General features: G+C 29.1%; 1 protein-coding gene across 2 annotated transcripts in view; it reads left to right on the top strand.

The window, feature by feature from the left end:
* FoxK (forkhead box K) overlaps positions 1–15,613 on the top strand; it is a 54,479-nt gene that overhangs the window by 20,623 nt on the left and 18,243 nt on the right. For both annotated transcript variants that reach the window (XM_014437527.2, XM_014437528.2), the window contains exons 4-7: positions 220–313; positions 2,779–2,925; positions 11,762–11,952; positions 13,137–13,291. In XM_014437527.2, coding sequence (XP_014293013.1) covers positions 220–313; positions 2,779–2,925; positions 11,762–11,952; positions 13,137–13,291 — 587 coding nt within the window. The remainder of the gene's footprint in view (positions 1–219; positions 314–2,778; positions 2,926–11,761; positions 11,953–13,136; positions 13,292–15,613) is intronic.

Here is a 15,613-nt window from a genome sequence, read left to right as displayed (position 1 = left end):
TCAGTTCCATACACCTTTTTGTAGAGTATTCTCTTATTCCTTTTCTTCTGCTCAGTTCCATACACCTTTTTGTAGAGCATTATCTTACTCCTTTTCTTCTGCTCAGTTCCAATTGGCATTCAAATGATTAGTTTCTCCTTAGTGTTTTAAGTTTTTATTATTTTTAAGCCTATTAATATTTATTTCCTTTTTCTTAAAGATTAATGTTTTTTTTTTCAGAGATATGCTGGATATTACTGAAAGTAATTCTGAAAGTAAACTTTTCCGTGCTAGTAATGGTTGTCAACAACCAGACTCTTATACTTCACCTAAAGTAATTATAACCTGTGTATTTCCATTTTATATTTTTATTAACCAACATATTTTATGTTTTGGTGTGTAAGAACTTTTGTTAAACAGTAAGGATTAATTCATCGCTAGGACCTGTCTGATTAGACCAAAAGCTTTTTACGCTGAAAAATAGTTTTATTATATTTTACAGCTAAAATCTTATAGGAGAGGGCCTTTTGATTGCCCCCAAATTATTAGTGATTGGTTTGAGAAATAAATATTGCTCCCTGTTAGTGAAGTGAACATGATTCTGAATTCTGACCAGGACTGATTTTAACTTCTCTTTAAATGGCATTAACTTTCGAACACCTCAGGTATTGGTTTTGCAAATTGGGGCTCCAAACTTGTTAACAAATTATTAAATTTCAATTGAAATCATGTGAAGTTAGATGTTGTTCTACATATTATTACTTTACATTATCTTTTAATTGGAATAGTTTTACATTATTAGAATAAGTGAACAGCAATCTTGTGTTGTACGAGATTTTCAATCTTTTGTTGATCATTATTTTATCAGTCTCTAGGTGACTCCAAATGGTTCCGTTAAAAGTGTATGGTGCAGAATTTTCTAGCTGCTTCTATTATTTGTTCTGAGACCTTAAAACTAAAACTTATTGATTTATTGATTACCTTTTTCTTTTATATGTTCTTATCCTATGTTGTCCTAAAGGCTTCTACAACTTCTTCATGTTGTAATTATTGTATCTTCGACATTATCATAAATAATTTGTTAATTTAAAATGTTCAAAGAAAAAACTTCAATAAATAAATACTCCCAATATTCCAATCCTTTTCTCCATCTATATAACAATTTTTGGAATTCTTTACCCATCTCCATTCTTTATACTCTTTCATTAAGTTTTCATCTCCTCAACTACTAATTTTCCGAATACATGTAAAAGTTGTTATACGTGTGTTTATTTTAGTAATCTCGTTGTTAGTTTGTGGAAACAAATGTACATAGCTAGATGTTGAATTATATTGTCTTTCGTTTCAAATTTTGTTTTATTTTATAATTTTATTTTTATTAATATTTTTTGAGCCAGAAGTATTTGTTAATATATATTATTAATAAGCATCTAACTATTTTGGAAGAGCTCATGAGTCAAAGTCATTAATTTCTGTTGACCAATTCAAAGCTCTTTCATAACAAAAATATAATAATTTAGTTTAATGTTTTCCCTGATACTTTTTCTTACTATGCCTTAACCCATTAGAGCTGAAATTTTTTTCTCACAATTTAAAATTTTATATTTGGAATTATTGCATCTATTTAGGTTTAAAATATATATAAATTAAAAATTCTGGTTTCCAGTTTGTTGGATTTGTATACTTTAACTGTTACCTTATGGTTATACTAAGCACTGCCACTGTCATGAATTGGATCTCTCTTTTTCTTAGTTTATGGGTAAAGTTTATTGAGGTGAATATTTTCAAATATTTTTTTTAACTGTATAAAATCATTATTTGTTACGGAATGGCTTAAAACATAAACTAACTTCACATGTGTCGCAGATCATGATTCCTTAGGACTTTGTTGTTTTGTTTTTCTTAAAGTTCTTATACATTAAAAATCCATGAATGTTTAATTCAAATGAAATTAATTAAAACAAATACCTAATCAAAATTGGAATTATTCCTCATCAATAAACCTTGCCATTTTAGAAAAGTAAAAATACAGTACCTCAAACACTTAATATTACTTTATGATGACAGTTATGTTTACAAATCTGTAGAGTATCTAATCAAATTATACAAACACTCAGAAAATACGTGTAGTGATTGTTTTTCGAGTGAAATACTTAAAACTAGTTATACCCTTACTTACTTGGCAAAAAACATAAGAAATATTGATTTTAAAAAACAGGTTTCACATGATATACCTGACAAATAAGTATCTGAGTTGATATTAAATTAAAGGGGGGATTTCCTTTCTGATGTTTCTGGGTTGGGTTATAAACTGTGACGTGTTCTACATATGTTTTTAAACGTCACCATGGTTCCCATTACTTAATGTAATAAGGATCCTTATGTGTTAATTTAAACTATGGTTCTTTGATGTTTTCAGATCCTACATTCTCAATTGACCTATTTGTTCACTACTGCCAGAGATTTATTTCATGAAACTACATCAATAATTGATCAAAAGGACACAACTTTTTTTTCACTAGGTCATACAGTTTTTGAACTTGATAATATATCAGAAAATTTGTGAATATTGCTGAATGTAAATGTTTAAAAAAAAAAAATTGAAGCAGTTAAAAAAAAATTGATTTTCTTTTAATTTACCACAGATACTATGCCGAAAATATAGTATTTCAGAGTACTAGTATTTTTTTTCTTTGTTGTTTGGTTCTAATTTTCATGAAAATGCTTTTTTCTATAAATATTAAGTTGATTCTTGATTGTTCATAAATGTTTTATATATTATTTGCTTTGATGTTACAGGATGAAACTAAGCCTCCATATTCTTATGCTCAGTTAATAGTTCAAGCAGTTGCATCTGCTCCTGACAAGCAGCTAACGCTTAGTGGGATCTATTCTTATATCACTAAAAATTACCCTTATTATAGGACTGCTGACAAAGGCTGGCAGGTGATTTATTAATTTAATTTAATGAAGTATTAACTTTATTCAGAAATTCAAAACTTTCTTTTCAATATTCTAAATATTAAAAATATAATAAATTATTTAAGGAGAAGTTGCTTGTTGGGCGCAGTCAGTGGAAACAAGTACACTAATAAGGAAAACTTATTTTATTAGTACTCTTTCTGCCCAAATTGTAGGCCTTCATCAGGGCTTTATAAAAAATTAGATAATGACTGTTATCAATGATAAACAAAACAAAATGAAGAAAAGCAAATATAGACCAAGAAGTGCTAATATAGCAGTAATTGGTACCTTAGGTTTAATTCTTTAGAGCTTACAGGAAGATATTTAATTTTAAGAGTGGTAATTCATAGAATTTTAACCCAAGATCATTGAAAAGGTTTTTTAAGAATAAAATCAGGTTGGTAAAAATTTTAAAATTTGTCATAAACTTCAATACTACTCAATAAAATTTTCAAAACATTGTTAACAGCAGACTTATAAGCAGACTCACTCTAGTGTATTGGGTGAGAATCACTCATTCACTAAAGATAAGTTTCAGAGTTAACAAACGGTACAAAAGTTCAGAGGAAATTCTCAGACTTAAACAAATTTTTGCTAAAACATAAATCAGCTTATTAAGTGGTTTTAATATGTAAGTAAAACATGATTTTCTCAAGATACTTGATTTGATAATTTATGTAACTTGTCAAGAAGAAATATTTAAGCTCAGAAAATAGGAATTTCTATTTCTGTCGAATTTTTATTTTCTACCAAAAGTCATAAAATGCAAAAAAAAAGAAATAAAAATATGTCAGATTATTATCTTCTCCCTTTAGTTGTAAAATTTGATATCTAATGAATTTAGAGTAAGAAACAAAACTTTCATTATATTCTAAACCAACCCTATTGAGCAGCAATTGACTAAAAAATGATGCACTTAATCTGATTGTAGATAAAATAGTTTTTTAAAAGGGATAAGCTGAGGACATATTATCCTCACATTCTAAAATCAGTGAAAAACAAAGTCTGATAAGTTGCATCTTAAATTTGTAAAAACTTAACAGAAGGGCCAGAAGAAAAACGATCAGAGACACTTTTTGTTTTATTCAATAAAATAGAGTAATCAAAGACTCTGTTCTTATGAATGAATAGTTGTGTAGAAAGTTTTCTATGTGCTTATCAATAGATTACTGGATGGACTCTATCATTTTTCCCTTACATCCTTTAAGCTATAGCTAGAAGTAATAAGGAAAGATAACGAATAGATTGAAAATTATAGTGAATAATCAAACTTGTATGTGTAAATAAATAAAATAGTGTGAGAAATGTAAGAGTAGCAACGATAAGTAAGATATAATGGAATTCATCAACATATATACGTCAATATTACAAAATAAAGAAATAAGGTTATATATTACAATAAGTTTATATTATTAATAAATTTTTGATGTTATCGATCAAAATGAGAAATTTATTGTATGATACATTAAGTTTTATTCAAAGTATTGTTCACTAGCCAGTATCTTTTCTCTTCTTTCTGGCAGCATTCGGATACCACATGGAAAGAACTCTTTATCTTTAGAGGCTATCCATGAATCGACCCAATTTTGGTATCTTTACACAATGTAAAATGCTGCTCAAACAACCCATGAGCCATCTACTGGAACCAGTAATAATTGTAATGGATAATGTCTGATGAATATGGCAGGTGGTGTAGGATCTTCTCTCTCAAATAAGTGTTTCCAATTAGGTTTTTACTCGTCCTGCAAACGACCATTGTCATATAAGACAATAATTGTTTTTGTAGCTTGAGTAGTAATAGGTGTTTTTTTTTTTAGTCCATGGCTCAATCTCATTAATTCTGTTTAGTACAGATCTCCAGTAACGGTTTCGTTCAGATTGAACAACTCATATAACTGGATACCTAGCTGAACCCACCTAATATACAGTATGAATTTTTCCCTTGGCTGTTTGGTTTGGTTTTCGATGTTAAAGTACTGTCAGGTGGCCCCCATGATTTTTTCTTTAGATTATCATGGTGGACCTATTTTTCATCACCAAGACTATATGATGCAAAAAACTTTTTTGGTATGCCTTACAGGTAGCATTTCACTCACCGTCTCTTTGGTTCACAGTTTATATAGAACTCTATTTCCTCATTTTAAACATTGTTAATCATGTATTGAGTTACTTCTGATGTAACACCTTCCATCACACTCTTTGTCTTCTTCGTCAAACTCCCTGTTTTTAAACTTTGAAACCACTCACGGCTATTCTCACTTAAAGCAACCTTACTATATGATTCAACACATAATCAATGTGCCTCAGCTACAGATATTTTAAGATCAAAGAATTAAATCAAAGCTTCCTGCAAATGATGCTTAATCAGCATAAAACTTGACATTTTCAAATGAAAAAATCATGTGATACTGGTATGGAGTCACTAATATTTTAAGATTAGGTTGTTACGAGATGACCAAACTTACAAAATTATATTTTACTGCTGACAATTACTAGAAATCCTTCTGGTTGAGCCATCTTTAGTCAAATGGTGGAAAAATTTTCATTCACCGAAGGAATTATTGTAGAGTAGAAAAGTTATAAAATCTAGTGGCAAAACTAAATAATTCATATTAGAAGAAAATAAGAACATCAAGAGGGGTAATGTAAGAAGATAACAAATGTATGAGACTGTAGAATTATAAAAATCAAACCTGATTATATTAATAAAGAGAATAAATATGAGAAATGTAAAAAAAAAACTTAGATATAATGGATAAATATGACAGTATATAAGTGAAGATAATAAAATATAAAGTTACGTTAAGCAAATAATTAGTAGTAGAACAGAAAAAAATTATATGATAATCATAAATTAATATCATATTTAGGGAGAAATAATAAAAAGGATAGAAAAATGAATAGAGAGAGAAAATATATACATATATGATGAATAATATTTTTTAAAAAAATCTGGTTTTGTGGTGAACACAACACACAGCTTTTATTATATAACAGTAAAAGTGTGTTCAGCTGCTTGGAATTCCTTAAAGATTAAGAATTCTGTATCAATTTTGGAAAAAATTAGGAATTATGCTTGAAAAAAGAGCCAGCCAGCGAGAAAATTTAGTTTTCTTTTATATTGAATAATTCAATTTTCCATTAGTACTTGACAAGTTCATAAAAGATTAAGATAAGGGCTGATGAGTTATTCCTCTCATGATCTTTAGTCTAAAGAAAGGTGATAAAAGCCTCCTTTAACTAAGGCCATTTTGATATAACCAAAGTAATGGTACTCCTTTTGATATGGTTCTTTACTATTTAACTTTTAACACTCCTTCTGCTCGAGTACCGAATATGTTACTAAAATATTAATAATAATAAGGTACTACTTGGTATTGAAAGGAAAATATTGTAACCAGTGTTCTAGCCCTTATCAACTCTAGGATTTAATTTATGCTTGTCTTCTTACAATAAAATTTCCCTATCGCCTTTTATTCCTCGGATGGAGTGACAAGGGTAAGGGATTATCAGGATTTATTTTATTCCGAAAATTATGATTATGATGAGTAGGCAATAATTATATTATATATAGGCATTAAATTTTTGAATCGAGAAAGGCAGTACGTAAACCAAACAAAATATAATTAAAAATTAATCGTTTAATTATAAATATATTTTAAAATATTACTCATATCTAATGTTAACTACTTTGAAACTTGAAAACAACAGAAGGTTATGAATTTTTAAAAGAAAATTGAAAGCCATTTATTGCTTATTCTGAACTTGGGCCGAAACCACTTTTGAAGTTGATGGTAAGTTTCATTTACTTTCTTTACATTTTTATTCTTTCATTAAATTTTTTTATTTTAGTTATTATTGTCAATAATAAAGCTTTTTAATCAACCAAGAAACCTATAAATTTAACCTCCTACTTTAAATATCGAGGTTTTACATATCAAGGTAGGTAGTAGAATCCAAAAATCAAGTAAAAACAAAAATTTGTCCACAAGTTTTCCTCGAAACTATTCTGCCGATTTTTTGTTTTTTAGGTTTCACACCAGATTCAATGGTTATCCCAGGATGATCCTTGGAACTCAACATTATCATTCGCTCTTATGATTAGAAGTTCCACACACTCATATCTCGGCAATTTATCAAGTTTGAGGAAAAATACAAAGTTTTTTTAAATCTTTGCTAATTCCTAAACCTGAAGAAGAAAAAAAAATTGTACAAATAATTTTTTTCCCATTTGTAACTAATTTGAAATTAAATATAATGTAATAATTTGACGATTTTTTGCTTACATTCACCAAATTGTTGTTGTCTTTGGTTTCATTTTATTATTTTTCTTTTGTTTATATTTTAATTAAGTAATTCCTTTGGTACTACTTTGCCTCAAAATACTTTTTGATTGTTATATAAAGTTATTTTTGATAAATCATAAGAAAAATAATTTTTTTTTTTTTTATGTAAATTAAGTTTGCAAATAAAATTGTGAAATTATTCCTATATGTAAATCACTTTGTGTTACCTTTTTTTTTTTGTCTTCTGATCATTTTTTACAAAAGCTTGATTCAAATAAATAATTTGTTGTAAATAGCTTTCAGTTTTAAAGGTTTTGTCAGATTCTAGCTAGCTGATTGTTCGTAGATTATACCCTTCTGATCCCACCCAACAAAGCATTTATTGATAGATTATGCCCTTCTTCTTCCGCCAAACAAAGCATTTGTTGATAGATTATACCCTTCTTATCCCACCAAACAAAGCATTGTCTTCTGTCCAAAGCGATTTGTTGTCCTTGTCATTGTCATTGTCCTTGCAGCTAATAAGGATGGTTCATCTGGAGTTGCCCATGTTCTTATGTATCCATATAATATATCCACTTTTCATCACCAGTCACCATTTGATAAATAAGTGACATTATTTTGTACCTGGCAAGCAGCATTTCACAAGTGGTTTTCCCATCTTCAATATCTTTCCTTGGATGGTTTTTAAATGTATGGAGCTTCTTGTGTCATATTTAATTGGTCTGTCAGTTATGTTGGAGTATCATCCAACAATCCTTGCGATTTACTGTCTTCAAACCTTTTTGGCGGTCTTCCGGGTTTTCTAATTTCTCACCTCAAATTCACCACTTGACTTTTTTAAAACCACTTAATGTACTGTGATTTACTTAAAGTATGCTCACCCAATGCTTAGACTTAATTAAAACTAATGGAAAGGTTGTTTGACCTCTCATGTATATAGCAGTTTTAACTTTTTTATTAGGTTATAATAAACTTAAGAATCTTTAGGAATATCCATCAGGTTTCAAATTTCATAAATAGGAGAAGTATAAACGTATGATTCTCCGACTGGTGAAGTGAAATATATTTTCAAAGTTTAATTTATATTTCAGAAAAAGTAACTATTGTTTGTGGCCTTCTGTGGTAGTAGGAATTGCTATTACAGCTTTTTTAAAAACTGTTACATTTGTAGATATTAAAGGTCAGTAGAGGCTGAGTTCGGGTGCGTAATCTTGGATCAGGATTGGAGGAATTCAGATTAGGATTTTTTTCATGTTATTTTATAGACAATTTAATTAGTTCCCAAAATGAGCAGCTGGAATGTTTCACAAGATGTACAGTTTTCAAGTTATTCAAAAAACTACAAGAAATTTAATGGTAGTCTCTTTTGTTTAGTAGAGATTTCAATTACGCTTTGATTGATTACATACAAATTCTGTTGTTGATTTTTTTGAGTGATGCGCAAATAAAATTTATTTTTCATCATAGTTTTCTTCCTTATTTTTTCTCAGGAATGAACTTCATATGAAATGTTTTATGGCTTTTAACAAGAAGAGTTTAAGCAAGTTTCAAAATTGTTGATCCATTTTGGCACTACAGTTTACTTTAAAATACAATTTTTGTCAATTGTCCGCAGGGTGCCCAAGTATGTAACAGATATACACTGAAACTTACAAAACAACAAACAAAATATGACACCCAATCTAAATATAATTTTGCCATAGATATGTAGTCACAGACAGACCAATGATTAAAGATCTGTTTTTTTGAATTCTGAGAAACTCCTACACATAAAAATCTATTGAAAAATGAATACCACAAATTATATTTTCTTCTGTACCTACATAGTAAGGATAGTAAAAAAGGTCAATGCACTGTGCAGATGAAAGTGGATAACACCCAAGAGATCTAGCATTTGTAAATTGTATTTATGACCAGTATCACAAGTTCCTTCTAATAATTAGGTCTTCTATGAATCTCTTTATTCTCTTTGGTACAATTCAGTCTATGCTGTTTTTTTTCCTTTCCGATCTACCTGCCTCAGTTCATTTTTGACACAATGGTCACAAGATATTAAAACAAGAGTTCTCAAGTTTACCCAATGTCTAGCATTGAAAGAAACAAAAAATCTAGTCCAAATGAAAATTTTTGTGTTTAAGGAGTTTTGAGTCAACTAAAAATAAATTTAACTTCTTTATAAAAAACATTTTTTTGACCTACTTAAAGCTTCTTTTGATTTTGTATACATTTATACTCATTTAATAGAATCAGCAATATTTTTTTAATTATTCTATCTGCTGTTATGAACAATTGTCATTAAGAATTAATTTAGACTATTAAGTTCTTAAAGTTTTATTCAAAAGATAGGTATACACAAAATTTCTTATTTAAAAGTTTTTGCTATTACCTGAGAAGAATTCTCAAAATTTAATTGAGGTTGGCTAAAGTAATTTTGTTTCAAAAATGGAATAGGTAATTTTCTACCCTCATTTGCAGGACAGTAATTTTAATTACCTACTCTTTTCTTTTCACAATTTAGACGGACTAATCTGAATTTCATGATATTATTAAGGTCTTTTGCGATTACACTGATTCTCCGCTCAAACTTTTTTTTTATCACCTATATGGTACACATTTTTCTTGTTAAATAGGGCAGATATGTTATTACCCTTAAGTTCTCATAATATTTTAAATATTTGGTGGAAAGTAAATGTAGAAAAGAGGGAGTGTAGTTGCTCAGTGAAAAAGGTGCCAAGGACGAGAACCGGGTTCGAATTCTGCTATAGCATATAAATTTGTATTCTTTTACTGTAGTTAGATTCAACCCTGTTGGTTTTGGAGCCCTCCAGGAACACACCCAGCCTCTATTAGGTCGGTACCCTCAATTGGGGAAAAATCTGGTAGTTGAGTGTAATTTTTCAACAAATGACTTTCTTGTATAACTATTATTTAAGAAACAGTATTTCCTCATAAAGTACTGAACCCCTGACCCTACATGGGTTGTACTGGTACTAATTTTCTTTCTCAAATGTGGAAAAGGACCAAAAAAATACAATGTTTACCTCAGATTCTTTCAGTATAAAAAAAAGGTTGAATTTAAACAGTTTAATATATTTTTTATTAAGAAGTCTGCTTATATTTTATATTGTTCTTTAATATAGTATTTATTACATTCCTTAAATGATCAGTGACATCAGTCGAAAAAATGCATATGGGGCAAATATGTACTTATTGTTTCACTTTTGCTACACCTAACTAAAACACGGGATAATTGTGTACCATTGTGAAATGAAAATAAAAACATTGTAAAATAATTGATATTCTCTATCATTAGATTAAAACATACGTGTTGTTCCAATGAGTACATATGAACACGTTTAATCCAATTAGCTATATTTATTTATTATTCTACTCAGAAACTCTAATCAAATGATGAATAATAATCTTTGAATCCATATAGACAAAAGGGTGCAAATAAAAATTATATAAAATAATGTTTTTCTCGGTTCAGGACTGGCAAGAACCTTCAGATACATTTTAAATAATTTACAACCTTGTATAAAAAAAAAAGTTTCATTAAAATCGGCTTTACCATGTTTTTGTAGCCTCCCCTTGTAAGTACATAATAAGTTTGATGCATAAGTTACCTACACTTCCATTTATTTTTGTTATTGCTAAAAAAAGAAGAAAATAAAGCAATAAGTATTGATTAACAATAGGAGAATATAAAATTCTACAATAATTTGTTCATATTCTAGCATTTTATATTTTATAGTAATGTATTGTCGAAAAAATTCTCTTTAATTGCCATGTAATTAATAAATGTTTAAGAAAATATTATACAATATTTTATTGAACACTTGTTAATCTACAGCAGGTCACGTAAAGCTATGATAATTGATAGGAAAACAGAAAATGATAAAATATAAATATACTACTATTTTCATACTTTTTTGCTTATATCTCCAATTAATTATAATATATTTCTTTAACATTTGAAGAAGTTTCCATAGTGATCGCTGATATACTTTTATTAGGCGGACACAGGATTCAGGACTTCAGTATAAGAGTTTAAGGAAAGTTTTTTTTATATAACTATGCATTTATTTGATAAAATTAACCAAGTCCTTAATATTAAAAGAAACTGATGTACAATTATAAAAGAGATAAAGTTTAGTCACTCTCATTTTATTGAATGGAAAATAAAAATAAAAGCAGTGTAGGACTCCAACGGGAGTCTTGGGCTGACTAAGGAAAAGAAAAAAAAAAGGATAAAACCTGTCTGATAGTTCTTTCCCTGTACCCTTCTTTTGTTTTTCCTTACTATTATCTTTTATTGCCAATTTTATGTAGTAATATTACTTCATTATAGCTTTGCAAAAATTGTATGTTTTTAATAACTGTTTACCGCCTATAAGGATTTTGCTTTTTAGTGAAAATTTTATCATCTAATAAAGACAATGAAGTGTAGACTAAAGCATTAGACAATAATAGTTATTATATAAGGAAGCTGTTTTTAATGTTTTATTTTCTTTTTTTTTTCTTTTTAGAATTCTATCAGACATAACCTTTCTCTGAACAGGTATTTTATTAAAGTACCACGTTCTCAAGAAGAACCAGGAAAAGGATCATTCTGGAGAATAGATCCTGTCTCTGAAAGCAAATTGATAGAGCAAGCTTTTAGGAGGCGAAGACAACGAGGTGTACCTTGTTTTAGAGTGCCTTTTGGACTGTCATCGAGGTATCTATTTTAGTAATTTACCATACATTTTTAAAAACTTCTTATTTTTTGAGGTGGGGGGGGGGAAGATTTCTTTATGTTTTTCTTTTCAGGTTTATTTCATTTCAAAGTATTTTAAAAATAAATCTGATATCACTTTTTTAATTTTACAATTAAAGCTACATAAAATTAAAGCTAAAACAATTTTTTTTTCAATTCTGTGTAATTTACTTGGAGTTCCATAGGTTCATAGGAAATTATGGAATTACTTGGGATATTAGTATATGTTGTTGCTATATGTATACGTTTCCTGGGGTATCAGTTTAGGTTGTTACTACGTGTATATTACGTTTCTTGAATTGGCATTAAGAAACAGCACATGCTGTTTTCGGTTCTGTTTCTGAATGTTGCTAATAGTTTAATACTAAAATTCACTGAACTTAACAGGAGTCAAAGGATTTTTTCAGATGTTATTTAATATATTAGAAATTTTTGGGGTCCTAAAAGGGCCCTTTGAGGGTTTATATTGTATTCAGGTTTATACTGGAAAAGAAAATGATTGATGAAAGTTAATTCCTCTAGCTATGTTATTCCAGCTGGTTTAAACTAAACAATAAGGATTGGTGAACTGTCTTTTTATCTATTGGGAGCCTTAGCATATTAACATTGTATGTGTTGGTTAACAGCCTTAAACCGTAATTCACTACAGTTTGTTCGCTAACAGAAGGGCTTCCATTATCAATATACCTTTATCCTCTCTACACACATACACAAACTTGTCTCTTTTCCTTCGACTCTGTAAAAAAAATTTGGGGCGAGTTGGGGTAAGCTGTAGGGAAACACTAGATAGTTATGCCCCCCTCCTCCTCCCAACTGCTCGTTTGAATAGACCTTGCTTTATTTTTTTTATGTAATGTATTCAATTTAATTATTATTATAATTGAAGGATCATTAATTCTGTGTTGTTATTAACTTTAAAGCCCGATAACGTGTGTAAATAATCAAAAATAAGTTTTCAAATCTGACTGGAATTAGCGCTTTCTAACTCTTCGTGTATGAATTGTATATATTGGTAGATTTATTATTTCTAAATCTTTGGAGACCATGAAGATGATTTAGTTAAAATTGGGTAAAGATTGGTTCAATAGTATAGTTGTATTAAATTGTTTTTTATAGTATTATTTTATTTTGTCATATATTTTCAGAAGTGCTCCAGCTTCACCCAGTCATGTTGGAATGTCTGGTTTGATGACACCAGAGTCTCTTTCTAGAGAAGGTTCTCCTACAGAATCGGCATCAGGTTCCCCTGCTGGTCTTAACAGTCAGTCAGCCCCTGGATCACCTAGAAATAGGAATGATGGTAAGTCATCATGTTCATTATAGTATTTTATACGTTAGTCTTGCTAATAAGAATTCGCTTATTTTTGCAGAAGTTACGAATGTATTGCATGAAAAATTGATCTACTATCTTTTGTATATTGTATGTACCAATATTATTTTAAAGTTTGGAAAATGATATAGATATCCATTTCACTTTTACCCAACAATTATATATGTACTGATTTGATGAATGTTAAATGTCAGTTTGTGTCTCTGAAACATATTTGGCATGATCAATGGGAATGTATTACTTCTGTTAACCTATGTATCATTGGGATCGAGAAAAATTTTGATTCTTAGTTTAGGTTACCAGCGTTTAACTTCTGATCATGGCCTGTGTGTGCATGTGTACAACCTAGCTCTAATGCATAAATGATAAGTTGTGCTAAACTGAAATTTCCTATTTAGGGTAGGTGGATGTCCAGGATAGTACAACAAATTTTTTGCTGAAAGTGACTTACCAAAAGTGCCACTTTATGTGTTATTCACTTTTTTACCATTTTCTCGATAACATCTCTAAAGTTTTTAATTAAACTCATTGCATCAATGTACAATTTAATAATGGTCTTTAATATCTACTAGGTCATATTCTTATTGAAATAGTTTGACAAAACCTTTATGCCGAATTTTCAAAATTGCTTCCTCTAAGATGCTTATAATTTTGTTTATTTAAAATAATTCACCATCTCCTGTTTTTAGCAGTGATAAAAAGTGAAATATGAAAGCATTTGATAATTAAGTGTAGGAGAAAGATTTTTCTAGGTTGAAAAAAAAAAGTATCCAAAAATGTGAGTGTTGATGTGTAATATACCATTATAGAACTAAAGATTTTAGAAAAATTGGTATCATCTGACCTGATGCCTAACATTATAACTTTGGTTCCTTTACATATTGTATTACTAAGAAAATTAGAAAGAGGAACTCGAAAAACAAATTGCGAGCTGCTACTCAACTGTGTTACAGTTACACAGCATACTAATCAGTCAGGCAATAGAAAATATTGAAAGGGATGATAAAGTATTATTTGTGACAAGTCGAATACATTAACAATACTTTGTTTCATAGAGTTGACAGTACGCAGCTAAGATCTAATATAAATGGTGATGCAGGATTCCTAGTGAGTTGAGAATAATGGTTTCCACCATGCTCTGAAACTGTTTTTTTACTGGCGTCCAAATTATACTTTATAGGCTTAGAGTAAAAAATAAAATTTTCAAAATGAAAATGAAATTATTAACCATCTTAAGTATAATTATAATAATGAATTTGAAAAGATAAAAAATAAATAACAGAGTGTATAAAATGAAAATAAAAGAAATAGAATAAAACCATATATCATATCATAAATCACAATTTGACTAACTTCTAATAAAAAAAAAAAAAAAAAATGAAAATGAATCAAATATTGGGTTGTTAAATAAGTTTGTTGCATTTTCCAATATTTCAATCTAATCCTCTCTGTGTTTATAAAATCATGTTTACTTGGTCAATAATGTTTACATATTTAATAATATAAGGATTAGTTAAGGTGCTTTTATGCAGCAGTTTGAACCGAGATTCCTTATCTTTAAGTGGTATTTTCCTTGCTCAAAATGGAAGAGAAAAAATTCATTTTTGTCATTTAATGATTTTTTATTTCTGAAAAAGAAAATTCACTGCACAGATGGTTAGCAAAATTTGCAGTGTGTATGGCGATGATGCCTTAGGAGAAAGCACCGTCCCTAAGTGGTTTGCTCGGTTCAGAACCGGAAATTTTGACTTGGAAAATGCAAAGCGCTGGGGTTGCCCTTCAACTGTTGATGGTGCAATTCAATTTCAAGCATTGGTCACTGACAACCCTCACTGTACGACACAGGATATCGCAGAACTGTGCCCAGTTGGCACAATTAAGGGCATTGGTTGAGCAAAAACGTCCAGCATTGGATAATCGCAAAGTAATAGAGAAGTTCTGGGAGGAGGGAATAAAAAAATTACCTGAAAGATAGTAACATGTAATACATCAGAATGGGTTATATATAATTGATTAAAAATATTTATAAGAATCTGAAGTTTTTATTGAAAACTATGAACTTATTTTACAATCCAATACAATTAAACTAAAAATAATAAACAAAAAGGTACAATTACTGTTTATGTACGTATTTACGAATTTAAACAATATCAGAATTGTCAAATACAGAAGATAAATAAATAAACCAACTAAAAAGGTCATGAAAAACAAAAAATCCTCTTACAAATCATAAATGTTAAGGTATATTCCAATAAAAGGAAAACAAATGAAGTATTGTTGATTATATGAATA

Source organism: Halyomorpha halys, unplaced genomic scaffold, assembly GCF_000696795.3.
Source record: "Halyomorpha halys isolate HHAL.00 unplaced genomic scaffold, Hhal_1.1 Scaffold2683.1, whole genome shotgun sequence".
Taxonomy (NCBI): domain Eukaryota; kingdom Metazoa; phylum Arthropoda; class Insecta; order Hemiptera; family Pentatomidae; genus Halyomorpha; species Halyomorpha halys.
The sequence above is the reverse complement of the archived record's forward strand: the minus strand, read 5'-3'. Positions and strand labels throughout refer to the sequence as shown.